This window comes from Ammospiza nelsoni, chromosome Z (genome assembly GCF_027579445.1).
Source record: "Ammospiza nelsoni isolate bAmmNel1 chromosome Z, bAmmNel1.pri, whole genome shotgun sequence".
Lineage (NCBI taxonomy): Eukaryota > Metazoa > Chordata > Aves > Passeriformes > Passerellidae > Ammospiza > Ammospiza nelsoni.
This window is the reverse complement of record NC_080669.1, coordinates 17,855,030-17,877,058: the sequence shown is the minus strand read 5'-3', so window position 1 is coordinate 17,877,058 and position 22,029 is coordinate 17,855,030. Positions and strand designations below refer to the sequence as shown.

The window sequence follows — 22,029 nt, the reverse complement described above, 5'->3', positions numbered from 1 at the left end:
GCATAGCCTTCAGAGGTTTGATTTGGTGCCTGCAAATGTGGCCTGGCTGCAGGAGCTCCAAGGCAGATTAGGACCAAGCCCTCCTCCGCAGGCAGAGGCATCTTGCTGGTAGGTCCCTGGACCTCGCTGCCAAGAGAAGGTTGAGAGCAGCATGTGTCCTTGCAGGAGACCTTGGACATGGCTGAGTCTTCTCATTAGGAAGCAGGACACTGAGTGAGGCGGGACACTGGGGTGACATTTAGCTCTCTCCTGTTGGCACTGGCTTGAATGGGGCCAGGACTGTGTGAACTGGGACTGTGGGTTGTGATCAAGTTGGTGTATTCAGGCTTGGTTTCCAACAACATGTGAGATTATGGGGAGAAGATATATAGTCTCTCTAAAAAATAAAAAAAAAAGTTATACTTACTTATGGATTAAAAAATACAGCCTCAAGGGACATGTTTTGAGCAATACTGGATTTTGCAGCCATCCTGCAGTGCACGCTCTTACTTTGTTTGTGAGACAGGGAGAGGGGAACTGCTTTCCTTGTGGTCAAAAATTATTTTGCTGGGCAACTACCAGACTGGATTAGTCAGGCATGCTGAAGCCCATCTCTCCTATTCTGATCAGAGCTGTCTTGCTAATAGTTCTGTAACTGACAGTCTTGTAAATATTTATGAGCTAATTCCCTGCCCTGAAATGCAACGGCTGCTGTTTCTAGGAGTCCACAGATGCTGTGTGTGGCCTGAGACTGCTTGAGTTGACAGGCATTGCCACAAGTTTGAGAGCACACACAAAGACACTCGAAATGTGCAGGCAAAGAGAACTGTGGTCCAGAAACAAAGCATGAAACAAAAGCTGTAAACCTTTTCCGTTCCTCTCCTGGAAGCCATATCAGCTAGCCAAGAGTCAGTTTGATCTCCTTCACAGCGCATGCAAGGAGAACTGAACTGAAGGAACTATTAAATGACCTTCAGCCAGCTCTTCCTCATGACTTTTGCTTTTCACGGAATGCTGATTTGGAAGGGACTCACAAGGATCATCAAGTCCAAGTCCTGGCCCAGCACCTGCACCCAAGACTCACACAATGTACCCAAGTGCATTGTCCAAATGCCACTGTGACCACATCCCTGGGGAGCCTGTTCCAGTGCCCAACCACCCTCTGGGGAGAGAATTTTTTTTTTAATATCCAACCTAAACCCTCACAGATGCTCCCTCAGGTCCTGTCACTGTCACCACAGAGAAGAGATCAGTGCCGGCCCCTCCTCTTCCCCCAACAAAGGGAGTTGTAACTGCAGTGAGGTCTCCCCTCAGTCTCCTCCAGGCTGAACAGACCAAGTGACCTCAGCTGCTTCTCACACAGCTTCACCTCCAGACCCTTCATCACCTTTGTTGCCATACTTTGGACACTCTCTAACAGCTTTAAATGTGTTTTTTTATATTGTGTCACCCAGAGCTGCCCCCAGCACTGGAGGTGAGGCTGCCCCAGAGCAGAGCAGAGCAGGACAATCCCCTCCCTTGCCTGGCTGTGATGCTGTGCCCGATGCCCCCCAGGACATGGGGGCCCTCCTGGCTGCCAGGGCACTGCTGGCTCATGTTCAACTTGCCATTGACCAGGACACCCAGGTCCCTTTCTGGAACACTCTCCAGCCTCTCATTTCCTGTCCTGTCTGTACATCCAGGGTTGCCCCATCACAGATGCAGAATGTGGCACTGTCCCCTGTTGAACTTCATACAGTTGGTGATTGCCCAGCCCTCTAATTTCTCAAGGTTTCTCTGCATGGCCTCCCTGCCTTGCAGGAAGTCAACAGATTCTCTGATTTCATTCTCGTCCCAAAAAAATATTCTCTGCTGTTGTCTCCATTGTGGCAGCATATTCTGTGGGTGTGATTTGAGTGTGCATCATATTTTGGCAGTCCAGCATCCCTTAAAAAATAGGCACATGCCTTCTACAAAGTATCTGAACACCACAAACCTGTTGTCACTTTCTCAGCCCTTTACTGTCTACACCTGTATAGCTTGCTTTTGTGTGACCCTCCTCCACACCACAGCACACAACTCAGGAGCAGTTATAGCTCCTCTTGGTTGTTTTGTTGTTTTTTTTTTTTTTTTTGAGAGAGAAACTTACTTCTTCCTAAAATTTCTTAATTCTGTTTAGATAGAAAACTGCAGGTGATTTGTATTTGGGCTCTTTTTTCCCATCCATGAGTTTCTAACTTTCTGTGTTTCCATTTGATGAAGATGCAACCTGTAGCTTTTTAGGCAGCCAAGAACTACTCACTACTCATGTCTCAGCCTCTACAAACCTCAAAGCCACTGAGTGCAATGCTTATCCTTATCTTGTCCTCCATTTGCTCTTTTATTGAAAGGGAGGAGAGTAAAGCAGCCTGACTTGAAGAGTCATGTGAGTTACTGCCCTGTTTTCTCAGGATCAGAAAGGAAGACGGAGGGAAAGTCTCCATTCAGATCTGTGTGAATTTTGGGCAATCACTGTGAGGGCTGATCCCTCCAGCTCTTCTTGTTCTTCTGCACAACTAACACTGAAACTGGGACAGCACAAAGGTCCAGGACTACTGTTAGTGATGATGAAGCCTGTGTGATCCAAACTATTTCCAACTCTGCAGCAGTACTAATTTTTTCCATTAATGCTTTGTGCCCCAGAACAGCTGCAGAAGTTTGTCACTGCTTTGTCAAAGAAAGTCAGGGAACAGCCATTAAAGTGTTATATGTTAGAATGAAAGAAAGGAATTAATATCTCCACCCTCTGCCTCAGTTTCCCAAATACTGCTTTAGCAGTTTCAGTTTAACTGATTTATAAAGTATCTTTCTTGAAGAAGTTATCTTCTGTGCTGGAAAAAGGAGTCCATGAAAGGGCTTTCCAAGGGCCTGGGTTTTCTTGAAAAATAAATTCTCAAATAAAGATTTAGGTACATCTGTCTTCTTGAACCTCCAGGAATGCCAATATCAGGGGAAAACAGCCATTGCAGCACTCCTTATTGCTTCTGGAATGTTCAGATTTGTGTTTAACTTAACTGCAAGTTGGCCATGAATTGCAGCTCCTAAGTGAGGTCAATGGGAATTGTTCAACTGTCTTCAATGAGAGCTGGATTATGCCAAACGTAACAGTTGTAATGATATATAACATATTTTTGTCTGTACTTTACCCAAAGCAGGGTGAAGAACATGGCTGAGCCTGTTTCAGAGAACTATCCTGTTTGGCAATAAGTTTTTGGTTCCTAGTCAGATGTTAACAGGCAAGTCTCTGTCAAATACTGAACTTCTGTCCTCAGAAAGGGATAAACTGCACACACCCTTAGGGCAAGCTTGCTTAAGTATTCTCACCTATTGACTTCACAGCAGCTCTCAGTAGCTCATAAAAAAATACACAACAGGGATTAATTACTATCTTGGTCTCAGTCCATTCACAATAGGAGCAGAGAACCTCTCCTTGCTCACCAACAGGCAGACTATCTCATTTTGTATGAGCCTCAAATAATGAGCTGGATGTGGTGGGTCTCACAAAATTTTCATTATGCTGCTGTTGGTGTACATTTGATGCCTTTGTTTGGACAGAATTAGGAAAATTATTTCTGGACAAAAGCATGTCTCAGTGAACACTGCTGAGCAACTCACCATGACTCTAAGGCCACCCATTTGTTTGCTCAGCAATGTAGGTAAAACCAAGAGTAAAGTAAGAGGGACTCGATGACCTTAGAGGTCTTTTCCAACCTCGATGATTCTGTGATCTCAATGGCCACAGCACCTGTTGTCTCTGGGTCTCCCATGGGGCTGGCACCCTACCTCTGGCTGCCCTTGGACCGGCCTTCAGTTAGGTCCTGGGGCTGATGGTTTGCCTTATTGGAGCCACAAGTTACAGCATTCCCCTTCCCACCATGCAAGTTTAGGTAACAGCTTTGGAATCTAGCCAGGTGTTTTATGTCTCCTTGTTTTTCCCTCTTGCTCTCGCTCTGCTGCATTGATCAAGACTGTGTTGCAAGCATTAGGAGGCAGGGGACTTCCAGTGCCCGCCTGTCATTTTGACTTGGGAGACACAGCATGAAGTTGTACTGCTGTAGGTGGCAATCTTCCACATTTTGGCCTTATTGAAACATGCACTTAATTTAAAAAAAAAAGATAAATCTTATAGGATGGGCAGGAAGGGCACTTCCGCAGAGCTTGCTGTAACCTATTAATTCAGATAGGCAGGGACTACCAGAAGGCTCTTCTTTACGAAAGAACCTCTGAAGCAAAGGGAAAGAGGAAAGAGGGAGAGAGGAAATTTTCTTTGCCTGTCTGCCACCAAAATTGTACATCTGGAAGATGTGCCCAAGGCAGCGTCAGGCTATTTGGAGTCTCGACTTACCAGAAATTTCTATATCTCAGGAATTTGCTAAACTGTTTGGATCCAATCATAAATTTGTCACCAGAAGATTTCTAATTGTGTGAGAAACTGCCAGAGGAGGTCAAGTACCGGTCATTCTTATACAATTCTAGCATGAATTTGCATCAACTCAAAAAACTGTGTTATGTCCATATTTACAGCAGCATAGGTGTTGTTATAAATCTTTGTCTTGCATAACTGTTGATATTGCAAAAACTTTGCTGTCAACAGCAAGGCTGGCATTTTCAAGCATGTTCTGAGCAAGCCAATTTCTCCTCATAGGAAGTTCAAGGGCCAGCAAGCTGCACTAACAATGCAGGGGAGAGTGAAGGATGAGTCTCATACTTCTGCCCCACTTTTCCTGCCCCAGGAAGTGGAGCAGCTCAGGAAATGATCCCTACTGTATCCCACCATGTCTGTTACTTGGTAACAGCATCAACACACTTGCTGCTGCTTGGCTAGGACAAATTGTGTTCCTCAGAAGGACAGAAAAGCCATCCCAAAAGTAGTCACACCCATCCTGGGTTGCCTTGTGGATGTTGTCCTGCAGTATCACAGTGTCTCTGCAACACAAATTCCCACCAAGGTGTGTCCCACAAGTCTTTCTCCTTCCTACCACCCAGCCAAGCATTGAGATTGAAACAAACAACATGAAGTTTCTGAAAATGCAGAGAAATCCATGCCAGCCCTGGGTTCACATCCTTGCTGGGGCAGCAAGCACTGGGATTGTCAGGTTTTTTGGCTGTGGGTGGAGCTGCCTGCTGATTCAGGGAGCCATCTGCAGATGAATCACGGGTTTCTTTGTAAAAAGACTGCCCCAGGAGACACAAGGCAGCCAGCTGCTTAGGTCAATGGTTTCAGGGTTTGGAAGTGAAAGAACTGCATTTGGCTGCAATCATTTAAAGCTGAGGACTGAGGGCTGCCAGTGACTAGATGGAAAATGTACTTGCTAAGAAGTACTGCTGCTGATAGTGTGGTGGCATTTTACAAGTTATGGCACAGGGGCACAGATGGACTTCAGAATCCAGTGGAGTGTGCATCCCCCTGTCAGCACACATTTCCCTACGGCTTGCTCGGAGACAAGGGCTCCAAACACAGGTTTTTGTGATTTTAACTTGGAAAAAGTCTGTGTGCAATCCCATCTGCCACAGTGGGATCACAGGGTTAGAGTTGCCAGCTGAAGTGTAGGTATTGTGTGCAGCTGTAGGGGCATCAGTCCCTAGAAACTTCCTCTGCAGATGGGCTTGGCTTCTTACTCTGTATCATGTAGTCTATTTTTCCTTATGCCTTTCAGTTATTTCCCTTCAATGTTTAATACTGTTGCATCTCTGTCAGCTAGAAACCTGGCCAAAAGCCATTGACACAGTCAGTGGGTAGCAATACTTTGGGTTGCACCAGGAGTTTGTTCTGATTCTTGTAGCCCAGTGGGTGCACACAGGGCAATTGCTCATTGAAGGATGCTCAGGTTTTGGATCAGAAGGTGTTATAAGCAAGGTGTTATTGGCCAAGAGAAACAAAAATACAATGCAGGAAAATAGAAAGTTAACATTTTTTCAACTAGTTATACGTCAATGCCAAGGCCAGACCAACCAATAATCCTTTGGGTAAGGAGAAACATGTGATCTGAGCCCAGATTTTACAACCCAGGCCCTTCTGCAAAGGAATCTTAGAATAGGAGCAGTAAACCAGGTATCAGAAGGACACATATTTAGTATCATGACTCCAGCTGTTGCCAGCAGATGGTTTAAGAAAAGCACCAGTTCAGATTGTACTAACATCCATAAAGTAGGTTTTTTGCTCTTTGTTTCTCCAAAATGCTCTAGAAAACAGCACTGTAAAACATTGAAAACATCAAACATAATGCAAATTAACAGGCCTCTCCCATATGATTTTTTGTAATCTATTTTGTTCTCTTTTCCCCTATATGTGTTCATACTTTGGCATCTGTAGCCTCATGTGCATATTACTGGGCCCTGTGTATGATTTTTTGCCTCCTTGTTTCAAAGTTCATTGAAAGCCCCTTCATATCAGCGTTGGCTGAAGCAGTGAATAATTATCAGCCCCACTAATCTCTGAGTGGAGTTAGAATTGACAGTGAAGGCAAAGAGGATCTCAGAGTTCCAAAAGGATGAACTGTGCATATTTTTTATTGTAGACAGAGATACTTTTATTTCATGTGTAAGAATTTAATTTAACATCTTGTCTCGAGTTATTTTTGAAAACTTCTTGCTAACAGATAATCCTTTGTATGGATTGGCATAAAAGGGCAAATGTGTAGTAGTAGCAGCTACTTGACTGCATGGTAACTGTCCAAGAAAAATATTTGTGCAAGTCTTGCTGAGTCAGGGTATGTTTCCAAATAGGCAGAGTGTCCCTCTCATTGACAGGATTTATCTCACACAAACTAAATCAAATACTCTTCTGTCCTGTAGGCTCAGGGCAATAGTGCATATTGTTAGCAAAAGAGACAGCAATCCTGTTCAACACAGTGTATAAGTACCCTAGCATTGTGTCCATATGAGGCGTGATACACAGTAAAATATATTAGCCAAAATTTTATTGTTTTGTCTAGATAGGTGACACCTGGTGTCCAGACAGTCACAGTTTTTCACATCTGAGATTACTGAGAGGACAGATCATTAAAATGCTTTGCTGTTGACTTGAAGATCTCACACGTAAGACACACCAATACCAAGTTGTCTTGTCCCCTGCCAGTCCTCAGCTGTTGGAGTGCAACGTGCTACTGACACCGAGCTATAAATCAGAGCAGTTTCTCTCGAAATGTAGCTGCTCAGCAGCCTAGCGGCATGCAGATACTCCTGGCAAACTTCAGCAGGGCCACTAATGACACCCAAACCGGGTGGCTTTTCATTGCTGGAAGTTTTGATATGAACATTTTGTACAGTCCTCTCCAGGAGCTCTTTCCAAACAAAATGCAGCCTCCCAGCTCCAAAAAGACCTGCACCTATACTGCAGGCCAGGTACCTGCCTGAGGTAGGGATGGTGCTGCTCTGTGCAGGGGCACACAGCCACAGCTCCACCACTGTAAGAGGTGTGGAAACATTCTCGTTTACTGGTGTTGCCCTGCTCCACAAAAGGCACCTGTCTGGACCCTGTGATCAGATGAAAGTGGTGCATTGCTGGGAGGAAAGGAAAGAGAACAGGGCTGTCCTGCTGCTTGCCTTGCGAAGGGCATGAGGTGTGGAGAGTTCAGGGTCTTGGAGCATGAGCATCAGGAGATCTCATTGTGTTCCAGAGCAGAAGAAAAAAATAACAAAAGCACTGCAAATAAATCTCAGCCAAATCTGAGTTAATCTGGCATGGGACTGACTGTGCCTGGTATTGTATCCCTCAGGAGAATGGTAATACACAATAGCCAAAGCCCTCCTGTTCTTCAATGTCACTGCTTTGAAGTTAGCACTGCTTTAAATAAGAAGTCAAATTTAGCACAGCAAGATCTCTACATCCAGTGGGTGAATAACGCCCATTCATTCATCTGGCACTCCTCATTTCTGCACAGATCCCCTCTTCCATTAAGTTTTTTGTTTACATAAAAGTTAGCTACCCTATATAAACTCCAAAGTGTAACATCTCTTTTATATAAAAGCCATGGGGGAGGGCAGATAAACATACAAGTGCTCCAACGTATTCACTCATGCCCAGTAGAAATGTATGGTGTGGTTATCTCACAGTCAAAGTAAGCACACTGGCCTATTACTGGCAAAAGATTTAAAGCATCCCAGCAGACAGAAGAAAAATATTTCTTCAATAAATATAATAAATTAATTAATTGATTGCTTTTTGGTCCAAATTTATCATAAAATTTTCTGTCTATCAGTTGCTGATGAAACTCTTATTTGTTTAATACTAAATTTGTGGGATATTATATGATGCTGTGTTAGCATATTAATATGTCAGTGGTGTAAAGTATGATCTTTGCTAAGAGCTACCACTCCAGCACTGAAGAAAATTGCTAGTTCTGGTTTTAAGGGCAGCTTCAAACTCCTCATATGTTCCCCTTTCTACAGTTACAACTGGCCACTGTACCACTAAGTATGGACGAGGGCTCCAGGGAATGCTCTTGGCTGTGCACAGTAGCACTGTATAAAAAGGTGAGTTTCTAAAGATTTGTCATTGAATTAGTACAAAATTTTTCTCCCAAAGTTGAGAAACTTGTAAAACACCCATGACACTATTATGATAGGCTCTGTGGTTTTGGTGGAATAGGTAAATAAACAGGGTTGGTTTCTTTCTTTTTTCCATCTTGTTAATAATAAAATTATCCTAGTCCTACATTTGAACACCACTGAAATCCTCTGGATTATTTATGAAATATGAAAAGTTATTTCATGTTACTTCACAGTTCCACACCAGCAGCAGAGGGGCAGTAACTCCCACATCACTGCAATGACAGAAACTTTGCAAAGGCCTCTTAGGACTTTCCTTTGAGGAAGTGGAATGTCATTACATTTAGCTGAAGATGCAAAGTTTCTTAATTAATGGAAAGACACAACAAGGAATTTGCATAGAGGATTGAGTGAAACCTTGTTTGCCCTCCCCAGAAAGCAAGCTTCCTCACACTCTTCCATAAACACCTACACAAAGAGAAAGATATGCATTTACAAAATCACATATGAAAGTCAAGAAAAACTAAATTATCTACTACATGCTTCTGCTTTTCCCAGCCACACGTTCCTCTCATTGTTTCATGCAGAGTGGCTGAATTACAGAAAATACTCAGGGTGACTCAAGGCACTGGGGACATCTCATTGTGCTGTCTGGTTCAGGTGAAGGGGGTTGGAAGGAGGGAAGCCTGGCAGAGATTGTACTGCTGAAGACAACAGGTTCTGTCATAGGGTCAACTTTTTAGCCAGGCTGGAAGAATGTTTCTCTACAGATTTAAAAGTCTATGCATTTGATGGTGGGAAATGAGTGCACCACTTCTTCTTGTGCCTTGAAAAACTTGGCACATCAGCCCTTTAATATGGTTCAACCTGACTGAGAGGATGAAAAAATAATTCATTAATGACTTTCTCAGCAAGGACAATATTACAATAAAACACTGTTTTCCCTAAGGTTTCTAGCAAGAAGATTTGCAGAAAACTCTTTAGATTGTATTGGGAGAGTGGCAGGGGGAAGAGAGAGAAATAAAAAATATACTTCCAGTTTGCCTGATTAATTGTAGTCAGAAAGTTGTGTTTGATTTCCCATTCCTGATTGTTAAAGATTTGCAATTAATTTTAAATAGTTAAAATTCCCATACTTTTGCTGAGTGAGTTCATCTTCAAGGATCATATGCAGAAAAAACAAATTTTAGCCTTTTAGATAAACCCATCAGCATGAAATTTTGCTCAGCTGTGCTCTACAAATGGCAAACTCAGTTCCCTTTTGATTTTCTATCACATTTTAATTCCACACATCTAGGAGTGTGACCAGAATCCAGGCACAAATACCAGCAGGTATTTGGAGGGAGACAGATGTCATTGCCATCTCTATGAGGCATCTTACACTTTGGGATAGTCATAAAGGACTCCAATCTACATTGCTGTAAAAACATTCTCTTTTCCCTTGTCCAGCCCTTAGTGTGTTCTCATAATGTAAAGTTTCTTAATGTATTCCTACAGCACCCATCAAATTTAACCCACCAAAACCACATGCCTTTGAGCACACATAATAAGGTAACTTATTACTGCAACTGCCTGCAGTATAACAACTGTGATTTTAAAGCTGTAACAAAGATATTTTAGTAAAATGAAACACCATCCATTTTCAAAAAAAAAGAAAAAAAAAACAAAAGCAAAAATCTCCAACACCATGCTGGAGAAGGAAGAGAACAGAGAGAACAGAATTAGTATTATCCTTTTCAATGTCTCTTTATTTTATAAAATATTGCACGCAAGAGTTACACAGGTTGAGATAATGAGAAATGTACATCTCTGCTAGGGACATCTTTCAAAGCCATCATTCATGAAGATATAACAATCACAGAATAATAACTAGTATATTCCCCTGGGTAAACGAGATGAGACAGTTACGTTTAGCCCACACAGTGTTTGAGAGGATCTGAACTAAATTTGATCATGTTGTAAACAGTGTCCAATCATTTATGGAATTTAAGCTTATAAAAGTGCATTTTAAATGCAACTGTCAAATAAGGGCACAGGAACATAAAAGGATGTCTGTGTTGTTCAGTTGGTCAGGTTTCACAATATGTCACCAAGGATAAAGCTGTATATGTGCTGCCAGCGCTCAAGGCAGCACACTTGCAAAGGGAATGGGTACATCAAATGTGCTGCAAATCCTTTTCTTGGGGGTCTCATCCAGTGCCCCAGATTGCTGGCTCCCTCTGCTCTCAGTGGGAATGGGAGCCAAAGCACCAAAAAGGTTCATCTTAAACTCATATGTTAGTATGGTCCCTGCACAAGGGTGACATGCAAATTCATGAAGCATTCCATATTTTTTGGGCCAGTGTGGACAGAACTAAATGTAGAAAAGTTTTCTACCTTGCAGCACACAAATGTTCTAAAATGAACACAAAAAATGTTCACTTTTGATTCATCCTCTCTTTCCACATGAATTATAAATCCAAACTAGAAAAGCAAAATATTTTTGCTTCCAAGCAACTTTTTTGAGCAACAAACTTTTCTTGCTCCTCTACTTTATCATAATCCCTTTGTTTATGCCCATTCAAAAAAATTGTTACATGACAATTGCACAGAAAGTCTAGAAGAATCTGGCATAGCACACTGTGTAACATAGAATGAAGACAGCAGAATCTTAAACATGAGGAGAAAAAAAATCTGTGAAAGGAGGCGTGTCATGAAAGCAGTGAACCTCCAGCTCCTAGCAAGCTGAAAAGCATACAGCAGAAGGAAACAGTAAAATCCAGCTACTGCAGCCGAAGCCCTGCTACAATTTAATCCTCCAAGTACAACACCATCTAGGTGCTAAGTCCTCCTGCTGGATCAGTACACAAAAATGATTACCATCCCTGCAGAACATGCTGCTGAGAGCTTCTCTGAGTCTGTCTTCAAATGATCTTTTTCCTCCTGCAAGAAAGGAAGCTTTTCCCCTCCTGACCTGCAGACACTGACTACCTGACCCCTTAGTACATGCTTATAATGCAAAGGCCGGAATGCTGGATGAGGAAAGCCAAATTTTCCGCTATTATCCTAAATAGGGGGCTACTGAGACAAGCATTTGGGCTAGGAAAATGAGATTAAAAGGGCTACACTTCCAATTTTATGGGAGTCTTTCTTTCACAAACAAAGTGAGTGAAACTTCCTAGAGTGTGACATTACAGGCAGCTAACAAGAAGAAAACTGATTTTGAAATAATTTTCCTGGGGGAATGGGAGAATGAAAAACTGAAGGCAGCACTGGGATCCTAGAAGGCAAAAAGGCAGAGTGTCCTCCAGACACTGTAAAGGGGTGTGTTTGTTTACATTTAGCACATGGTGCAGACTTTGCACCTGTTACTGTGCACTTTGCTTAGCGTAAGAATCATTCCAGCTTCAGAGGAGGTGCTGGGTACCTGGACCCTCCCCACTACCCACACACAGCTTCTGACCCTGCCCTCTCTGTACAGGGTGACAAAATTCCTGATGCCTTGAGCACTGCCAGGATCTTGAATGTGCCCCCTCCCTTACAGAGATGATGCAAGTCCCGGGCTGTGTATTTGGTGATGCTGATGCTGTATCAGCTCCATCCTTCCAGGCCTGCCTCCTCACTTCTGCCTCCTCAAAACAGGGAAGATAGACAGGGAGCTGATACAACCCAACAAATTCAACAGTGCACACTGCGAGGTGGTCATAATGTGGTGACAGGAGCTATACAAGAAACTCCAGTACAAATTTTATTGAAGTTGAGGGCATTAGGATTTTCAAGGGTATTTTTCTTTAGCATCCAAACCTGAGTAAATGTTGTGCGATAGCAGCATGATGGTAGGACTGCTAAATGAGTGAAACAGCACTGGCCATTTTGTGCTTACTGTGCAGACACTATTTTAGCACCTCAACATTTTGCAGCCCAGACCTCTTTTCTTGCCATTGTCCTTCGTAATTGCAAGCTCTTTGCTACAATTAAAGGCGACACCAGTGGTCTGAAAACATTAAATCATGCTGTTGTGGCCACAGTCGGAATAAACGACATTATATGAGAAAAAACCAACAAAACCAACAAAATAAAAACCCAAACAAACTGGATAGCAGCAGACGAAAGTATGATCTTTCCAGTTCTGTTCTTTATAATGATTCACACACCTTTTCAAGCTTACCTTTCAGAAAACATAGATAGCTACACTCTGCTGCTGCTTTCTTGGTAGGCTAAACCAGTGTGTCCAAGTTACAGAAGCCTCACTAAGACACTCACTCATTTACACTCCTGCTCTATAGTCATAATGCACATCCCTGCCTCAGGCTACATTTTGTGTCAGCAGTGGGGCTCTGGGACAACTGCTCCTCACTCCACAAGGAGCCAAAAGGTTACACCCATCACCAGAGGAATAAAATTTACTCTGGCACTAAAGTATCCATCACAATTTGGAGAAACATTTGGCGTTTGGAGATGGGCTGCAGGCTATTACTGAGGCAGTCTCATCTTTGCCCTGCAGATGGACAGTTTGCAATTCTTCTTACAAACTTTCTCTACCTTCTCCTAACTGACAGGTTGTCTCTGAAGGACACTGGTGGCAGACACCCACCTTTCTTATTTCTCTGTCTCTAAACTGCAGCACAAGGAAAGGTGGCCAGCAAATATTGTAATTGGACTTAGGAGAGTCTGTCAGGAAAGGAAACCAGAAACAGGAGGCAAAGATTGCAAAGGAAATGGAAACAAGCAATTAATACAACCTGCCATGCTTCTTCAAGAGGGGATTAATTTCTTTCTGCTTTTGGCATGGTGAGGACCAGGCAGTGGCAAATAAATACACTTTGGATGCCTACAAGGTGCAGCACCAGGCCTTTGGGATTAATTTCTTCCACAGCATCAAATGGCTTTGTTGCTTCAGGGGAAGGTGGGTAAGATGTGCTGCAATGCTTAAGGAAAGGTTTTAGATGAGACTTCAGCAAACATCAAGTGAACATAACTCTGGACTTCCCACACTGGAAAATGGAAAGTGTCATGCTCGACAGGAGTTTGCCTGTCTCTGTAGCAGAAGATGCAGGTGGCTGCCCAGTGGTCCAGCAGGCTCCTGTTTTGATTCTGTCAGTGTTATTGTAATGAGAGAGAGTGAAAGTTAAAAGGAAGATGAAAGTGGCCTATGGCTTCAGAAACATCCTTTTTTTGTAAAAAGGACTGAGTATGCAAACACAAAATAGTAAACAGTACATGAAAATGACATAATAAATGGTATCCCCAAAAGAAGATTGAACTCTGCAACCTTTTTTTTTTTTTTAAATAATACTAAAAAATGTAAGAGAAAGAGGGAAAAAAGGTAAAAGCCAAGAATGTAAATGCAGAAGAGCATGGTGGGATCTCTCAGGAAGGGAAGAAACAGTGCTTAGGAAGAAACATTTGTTTGCCTTTCCTAGGCAGCTTTTTGCTCCTGGAAATGCTAAATATAAGTACTGAGTTAGTATGACCAGCACTCTCACCAACCTGAGGAGTCCTGTCTTGGTGGCTAAAGGTCAGCCCTGTTGTTTGGGAGGTACAGTGCCACTCAAAGAGGTGCATAAAGGGGTACAGTCTGTGTTTCTTGTTTGGCTGTGGAACAAGCTCTTTTCTCCTCCCGAGCGAGACACTGTGTGAAGGCACCATCACTCAGGAGCTCTTGGGCTGGTTCAAGTCAGTCTAAATAGGTGGACACAGGAGACAGGAGGGAACTGTATCCCTCAGACAGACATGTTGGCCACGGCCCTCTCGTACATGCGCTCCAAGATGCGGTGGATGCTGGCAAAGCCTGGCCGGTCGGCAGGCAACTTGCTCCAGCAGAGGCGCATCAGGTTGTAGAGCTCCAGAGGACAATTGTCAGGGCAAGAAAGGACATTCCCATCCCTCACGTAGTAGATGACCTCTTCGTGAGCCATCCCATAGTAAGGCTGCATGCCGTAGGAGAATATCTCCCACAGCACCACCCCATAGGCCCATACATCAGACTCCGTGGTGTAGCGGTTGTAGAAAATGGACTCAGGGGGCATCCAGCGGATGGGGATGGCATCGTTCTCGTTTGCTTTGTAATAGTCAGCAGAATACATGTTCCTTGAGAGACCGAAATCTGCAATTTTCACCACCATGTTCTCCCCCACCAGGCAGTTTCTGGTGGCCAAATCCCGGTGGACGAACTTGCGCTCGGAGAGGTAGGCCATGCCGGCAGCAACCTGCTTGGCAATGCAGAGCTGGCTGGTGCAGCAGAGCGCCAGGGGGTTCGGCAGGCGCAGCCGCGTGTCCAGGCTGCCCTGCGCCAGGCTGCACAGGTTGCGGGGCGAGCGGTCACGCAGGTACTCGTTCAGGTCCCCGTAGGCCATGTACTCGAACAGCAGGCACATCGGCTTCCCAACCGCACACACGCCTGCCAGGGGACACGCCACACGCGTCATTTGAGCAGCAAAGAGAGTTTTGCTGTGCAAAAGCCGCAAAGCACAAAAGGGAGGCTTTCTACAATGCAGAGAGAGAGCCATGCAAATACCACCCACTTTGCATGCATCCATCATGCGTGCTGCCTCTTTTCAAGCTCCTGCATCAGGGATCTGATGATGAGCTCCATGGGTGATGCTTACAAATCATGCACATGCCTGCATGCAAAATTTTTCTCAACATCCTGGGTAAAACACAGAGTTTTGGAGCTAAGTTTAATGAAGAACTTAGGCAATCCTGCTTAAGTTAGTATTAACTAAAGTATTGTATTGCCTCTTCCCAGGTGCAACTGCAAGGACTTTCAGGAAGTAACCTTTAAAGTTCTGATCAAGTTACTTTTTAATTCTTATATTTCTTATCATTGTTGTGTTGTTAAACAATAATACTGTTGTAGGGGTGACACATATGCAGGAAGACTTCAAAAGTATTCACAAGGGGCATGTTCAAGGGTTCAGTGGAACTCTTGAATTACAAGGAAACTCTTGTCGTTATGGATTTTTATTTTTTTTAACAACTCATGCAAAAAAAAGTTGGTTGAGGAATTACTTTTGGCATGACAGATATTCAAAAATGAAAGAAAGACAAATCAAAAGCAGACAACAGAAAGGAGATATTTGCCATGTCTGTTAGATGTAGAATGCAGTCCTACATGCTTGGCACTTTATCAGCTTTATTGGTGGGCCAGCATTAACCACACTTCCATGAGCCTTACTGATCATACAGTGATACAGTAATATTTGTGCACCTATCATTAAAATGCTAATCAGCAAAAGCCAACATTTAAAATGCATGTGTTTTGCTTTCTTAGTATAATCATTTAGCAATTGATGATACAAATTATTGTGAAATCTGAAATTCTGATTGATGACCTAATATTTGAATCTTTGAGGAAAAACAAATGGCTGCTCCCATTCTGACGACATCAGGATCTGACAAGTGTATGTGAGAGATTTATAATTTAAGCTGTTTTAAACAATGTGGCTATTTCTCCACAGCCCCCTGGTACTAGTTTGTGCCTGTACCTTTGTCCTTTTCTTGCCTAAATTGTGTTAACAATAAACACAAAATTTAGTCCAGTTTAGTGCTCTTTCTGCCTTTCATTTCTGTAGCTGAAGTGTCTGTATCAACCCAGCTTCCCCAAAAATGTGGTTTATCCATTTCAAAATGTTCTGGAGCTTCCTACTGAAATAAGTTAAGATCTCAAATGTCCCTGTTCATGAGAATCAGATCTGCATATAACAAATTAGAGCAGTATTGCCAGATAAAAGTGGCCAGCAGCATCTACTTCAGGAAAAAAATTACAATCTTCTAAAAGAATATTTTTTGTCAGCAGCTTTCTTCTCAGAAAGTATCTTATTAGTCAAGCTTCAGCATCAAGACTTTCTAAAAAAATCCAATAAAGAAGGATGTCCTTTCAGATGAGAATGGAAGGAAAGGAAGAGGCTGTTTTTGTGGCTGGCTTTTTGTTAATTTAATTTTGTTTTTTTAATGCTATTAAGTGTTCGGACATCACAATAGTAAGTGGGACATATAAAACTAACAAGACTTGTACTATTTCTTTTCAGTACCCACAAAATAAATCACAGTTCCAGGAAGTTCATGTCTTCCCTGTAAGACATCTGGGTCAAGGTTATTAGACTGGAAGCAGAGTTAGGCAGCAAGATGGCCAGCAGTTTACCCAGTGCAGTATGAGGAGGTTTTGATGTGTTGCACCCTCTTGTTAAGGCAACAGGATGCCTCACTGAGATACCTAAAAGCTTGACGATGTTCGGATTGTCAAACTCTGCCATGAGAGCTGCTTCCCTCTGAAAGTCAGCCTGCATGTCTGCAGATGCTTCCTCCTTCAGCATTTTCACTGCTACCATGGTGAAAGGTTCATAAGGCAGCAGCCCTGGGGCCCTGTAAGGAGAGGTAAGAGAGGAAACCATCAGTGATGAATACATGCACACTAAATATAGGTTCTGTTTCTGATGCAAAAGGAGAGGTTGACCAAAGGGAAAAAAAAAAAAAAAAAAAGGGAGAAGGCCCCAGAACCAAGAGAAGGAGCCTTAAAGCCCAGTTTCATCTCTTGGGACTGCAATATGCATTGCATATTATAGAGGCATTTAATTTGGTTCAGGTAGGACTAAATTCAATATAGCTTTTTTTGATCACTGGTCTTGCTGCTTACAGACTCATTACTGTGTCTGCTAAAGACATAAATAAGTAACAGGTTGGTAAGAAACAACTGCTCTCTAGGCTGGAGATCACATGATAAACTTAATGGAGGACAGATGGACTCTTCGGCCCAAACAATTCACTTTTGGGGTATAACAGTGGAGTTAAAAACAAACCTATTTTTTATTAAATTGATGAAAGAGCCTCCTTTCCCATACCTGGCACAGTGGTGACTTTGGTATATCTGGCTACTATTAGAGTGAAAGTAGCAATTACAGGAAGTGTATTCCCTTGGTTTTGTAAGGAAAATAGCATTTTGATACTGTTCTCTATGTATGTGTGTGTGGCATGTGTATCCACCTTTAACAAGTTATAAAACCATTTGCTAATTTCAGCTGGATTTAATGTTGTGTAGCTGAGGTTTAGAAAACAGTTTATATTGCTTCAAGATTTGTGGAAACGTGACAGGACAGAAGGGACAAAGCAAGCCTGTGCCTTGTCTGAAGAACAAGTTAATGTGTAAATACACGTTTTGCTACTTGTGAATCTTCAACTGAAGTTTGTAGACTCAAATCCTTGGGAAACAGTATCCTGACTTTGAGCAACAGATTTGTTTTCCTATCCATAGGATTCCCTGCACCCTCAACAAGTTTAATTATTTGGGCTTGCCAAAGATTTAGGGGTAGCTGTTGCCAGAGAAGAGTAACTTTCCACTCTTCATACATGCACTAAACCTCAGATGTACATTTTGTTTCCTGCACAAATTCTTGCCGGGGCCTTGCAGCTAACACACATTCCATACAGGTAGCCAGCCAGAGCCCATGGGGAGTGCTGCCCATTTATGTGTCACGTTGCTGCACCAGCCTGACTGCCCTCCCACTGCTTGAATGCCAGGTTATTTTATTGCTCAGTAGCACCTAGAGGAGACTCCAATTTCCAAAGCAAACTTCCAGCTTCCTTGTCTTCTACTTCAGTCGCATGGCAGTTGCAACAGTTGTACTTGGATGCTGTAAATGTCAAATGTCACTGGATGGCAGAGTGTCCATCAAGAAAGGAATCAGAGGTGGCTGGATCACAGCTGAGACACTCAGCAAGGAGGTCTGGCATGCCAGAGCGGAGGATCAGGCCCCACACTTGTCTGCTACGCCTCCTTTACAGCACAATGTCTTCCTTCTTTTTCCCCGTGCTGGCAGCAGTTCCCTGTCTAGTAGGAGGGGAGGAGTACAAGCACCTGCTGTCAATTCTCAGCACTAGAGCCAGCAGCAGCAGCCTGAACAAAGCAATAGGGGATTTAAAAGTAAAAATAGGAGTGCTTTATATCTTCCAAATAGTCTCAGAGATTACCACTCATCTCTGACTAGCAGACCCAGCGCAGTGCCAAAGCAGGGATGGGCAGAGCTCAGTCCTGACTGCTTTGGAGACAGAAACTCACCCCAGGCTGATGTACACCCAACCACCCAATTTCACTGAATTCTGTAATGTAAACTAACCTAAATGTAGCCAAGTGAGGTTAAGCTGCACAATGCCTTTTAAGTAGCCCTCAGGCAAAAGCCAGAAATTTCACCTTTGGTAGATCATGGTGATGAAGTACCGTTCTGAGCAGGCCTGGGAAACTCACACTGCTCTGGCACAGGGGCAGGAACTGTCTGAAGTCTTGTCAGGCAGCTATCAAATGTGACCCCTTTCATGCACTAAAGACAGTCTTTGCACAAATGATAGGGGCGCATCGGCAGGGTAGCAGCGGGAAGCAGCGGTCTCTGAACCTGGAGAATTCAGCTGAGGGCCAGAAGGCGGAGTGTTTTTCGAAAATTAGGCTAATTCTCTCCTAGAACTGGGAAGCATCAAAAGAAATGACCTTAGGTAATCTCTCTTGCAATTAAGGAAGAGAAATTTACACTGCTCATGCACAGGGTGGACAGCAACAGTCCTTTGCCTGCTTCACTACCAATGGATTTGTGCACCGGAGTCATTAATTGGCATTTAAGTGCATGCTTAAAGAACTAACCAGCGGTGCAGCTAGGAATTTCACTCTGAGCCTATCTAGAGAATGTCTGACGTAAGTTCCCAGTCAGGTTTTCCTTCCTAAGCAGTGTTATGAGTAGAACAGCTGCCCATTTTTTAAAACGCTTGCAGAGTTCACCGGGTGGGCCAGTTGCTGCCAGGGTGGAGTTCTAACTGTTTGTTACTGTAATCACCTGTTGTTTTCGTTAACTACCTGTCGTTGATGGTTAAGAATTCCCCTTTTGTCGAGTGGCACCCTGCTGCTTCCTGGAGGATGGCACCCAGACGGTGGAGGGGAAGGGACACCGAGTCGGCATGCAAATGACATCATTTACAGCATGCAATGGGATGGACCCCTCACCAAACCTAGCCAAAAACCCCTAAAACAACGAGCCAACACAAAATTGATGAATCAAAGTGATGACTGGGTGTGAGGAACAGAATCTAGTATCCGCCAAGGCCTTTTTATCCCTCACCCTAAAATGAAGATGTTGGCTAGACAGAGGACATCGAATGTTGAACGGAAGAGCAAGGGGTTTCCCGACGATCTCCTGAGGAAGAAATACCCAGCTCTGCCCACAGAGCAGTGGACAAAGCTGCACTCTTCCTCCTCCTCCGAGAGCACGCACCCGTTGTTTCTCCCCGCCTGAGCTGATCAGTTTTAATAAAGGCATTGAAAAGGAGAAAGGTCTCCTGCCTGTGTCTATTTCAAGCAACAAATATGTAAAAAAAAAAAAAAATGAGGAGCAGTCTGAACCTGTATTTGAGACTGTGTCCTGTCCCCATCTTGCTCACCATAACAGTTGGGCAGCTTCTCTTAGATGATTAAATAATGTAATTAACATCTACTGAGTCTGATGGGAGCCTTCCTTTACCTTATTCTTTGGTTCAGTTAATATGTGAGCAGGAGACTGCCCTGAATAAGCAGGAGCTGCTTTTTGAGGAGGAAGGGAAGGTTGGATTTTGTTTTTTTTAATAATTAACACCCACACTATTTTTCAGCTATGTATGAGATAGCAGGTCAAATAAATACCCTTTGCAGATAGAGAGAACATGAGACTTCTGTCAAGAAACTCTGACCTTAGGAACAGCCCTGTTCCTAAGGAGGAACAGCATGTTGTGCATTTGGAGTGCAGGTCTACCAGCCTACTGGCAAAACCTCCACACCGACCTACTGGCAAAGACTCCACATGCAGGCTTTTAGGCAATCCTGATCTTCAGGCTTTGCCTGGACCACACAGGTCAGCTCTGGAAGAAAACTTGCATGCTAGTCTGCACTGAACTGCACAGAGCTGGTGCTCTGGTGTCTTGTGAGGCCAGTGTGGTCCTTGCAGGAGGAGAATCAGCCACAAAGACCTATCTGGGGACAGACCTGAACCTGGTCCTGAATTTTGTTTTAAGCATGGTTACTTCCTTATCCTTCCAAGTGTGAAGCTGTTCCTGGTGAAGACAGTAGCCTTTCAGGAGAAGCTAGTAAATGATAGCTAGACACTTCCTGTCCTAACATGTTGCTTGACCCAGGAGTGAGTAAACACTGAATCAGGACTCACAGCAGCCAACTGGCAAAGGCATCACTGGCACTGAGTGCAGAGCTGTGTTTACAGAAGAGCGAGAAACATGAGAGCAGGAGAAGTAAGAGGATTGCTAAACTTAGCTCGAGATGTCCATTTAACACATGCAGGAGAGTACATTTTATCCTTCTGAGATGGGAAGGCAATAATTTGAGTTTTGATCATTTCAGTAACCTGGATGAACACACAGCTTATACTAGGACTGCACTGATCTGCCAGAAGTGCACAGAAATGTCTATACCTTACTATAAGGAATTATAAAGCCTTGGAGACATTTTTGATAGAGGTGGTAATAAACAAAGGAGTCCCTAAGAAGCAATATTTCTGTGGCTCCTTCCCTGAGCCAGAGAGAGCAAGCATCTCTCAAGAAGCTTCTCACTTTGCAAATGCTAGATGAGATGTAATACTTTCTTTTCTTCTCCTGTGTCTTTTTCTCTCAGTTTCCATTGACAATAACAAAAAGGCTTAATTGAAAGAAATTGCAGTGCTGAAGTGTATGAAATCCACATAAAAAGTCTTTACACCACTTTGGCACTTGCTTAACTAGCACTTTAGTGACATTTGAATGCCCTTTGAGAAGTCTTTCTCGATATCCAGGAAAGTCATTTCGAGCTCAGAAAGGTCTGTGCAGCAGTCAAATTGTATTAGACCTTCCAGCGCAGGGCCAAAGCAGCACTTGGGAAGGAGAGTGCCTGCCCTGCTGGCACACAGGTGAAGACTCCTGCAGCATGAGCAGGAAGGTGCTCCACCTCAGGGCACCCCGAGCACTGTGCTGAGGCTGGGACAAGAGCTGCCCTGTGCCCCTGGTGTGCAGTGCCCCAAGCACTGCTGTTGTGCAGCTTCTATAGCTGTGTTCTTGCTTCAAGCTCAGATGTGTTTGGCCATCCAGGATAACAGGCTAAGCATCTGTGGCAATCCCACTGTGCACCCTTTGAATTTTGTTATTTTTAGTTCTCTCTGTAATAAAGTATGCTTCCTTTTCTTCCATTAGAAATAATTTATCTCTTCATTAGAAAAAAAAAAAATCCATCACAGCTGTTGAAACTGTTTCCCAGCTGTAACATGTCTAACCTGTACAGAACTAATTTTCTAGCAGGTACACCAACAGCTTAACTATAAACATTACAGATACCTGCATTATGACTACTTTTTGCAAGATAGCCCTTTGCTTTGGCAGTCAACTGAAGCATTTCACCAAGCAGATCTTGGCTCATGGTGGGACTCTGATCCTTCCCTGGGTTTTTGTTGAGGTCATCATACACTACTCTAGATACAGCCACAAAATCAGCCATGCCCCATGCTTGTTAACTGCAAAGGACAAAAATTACTGCCTTGACTAAGCAGGGAACTATACAGCCTGTACACTTTG

General features: G+C 43.4%; 1 protein-coding gene across 1 annotated transcript in view; it reads right to left on the bottom strand.

The window, feature by feature from the left end:
* Nucleotides 1-14,189: 14,189 nt before the first annotated feature.
* The window catches only part of MUSK (muscle associated receptor tyrosine kinase), a 54,688-nt gene continuing 46,848 nt past the window's right edge, over nucleotides 14,190-22,029 (bottom strand). Inside the window, 2 exon segments of the mRNA XM_059492658.1 lie at nucleotides 14,190-14,866; nucleotides 16,682-16,830. Of these exon segments, the coding sequence (XP_059348641.1) occupies nucleotides 14,190-14,866; nucleotides 16,682-16,830 (826 nt within the window).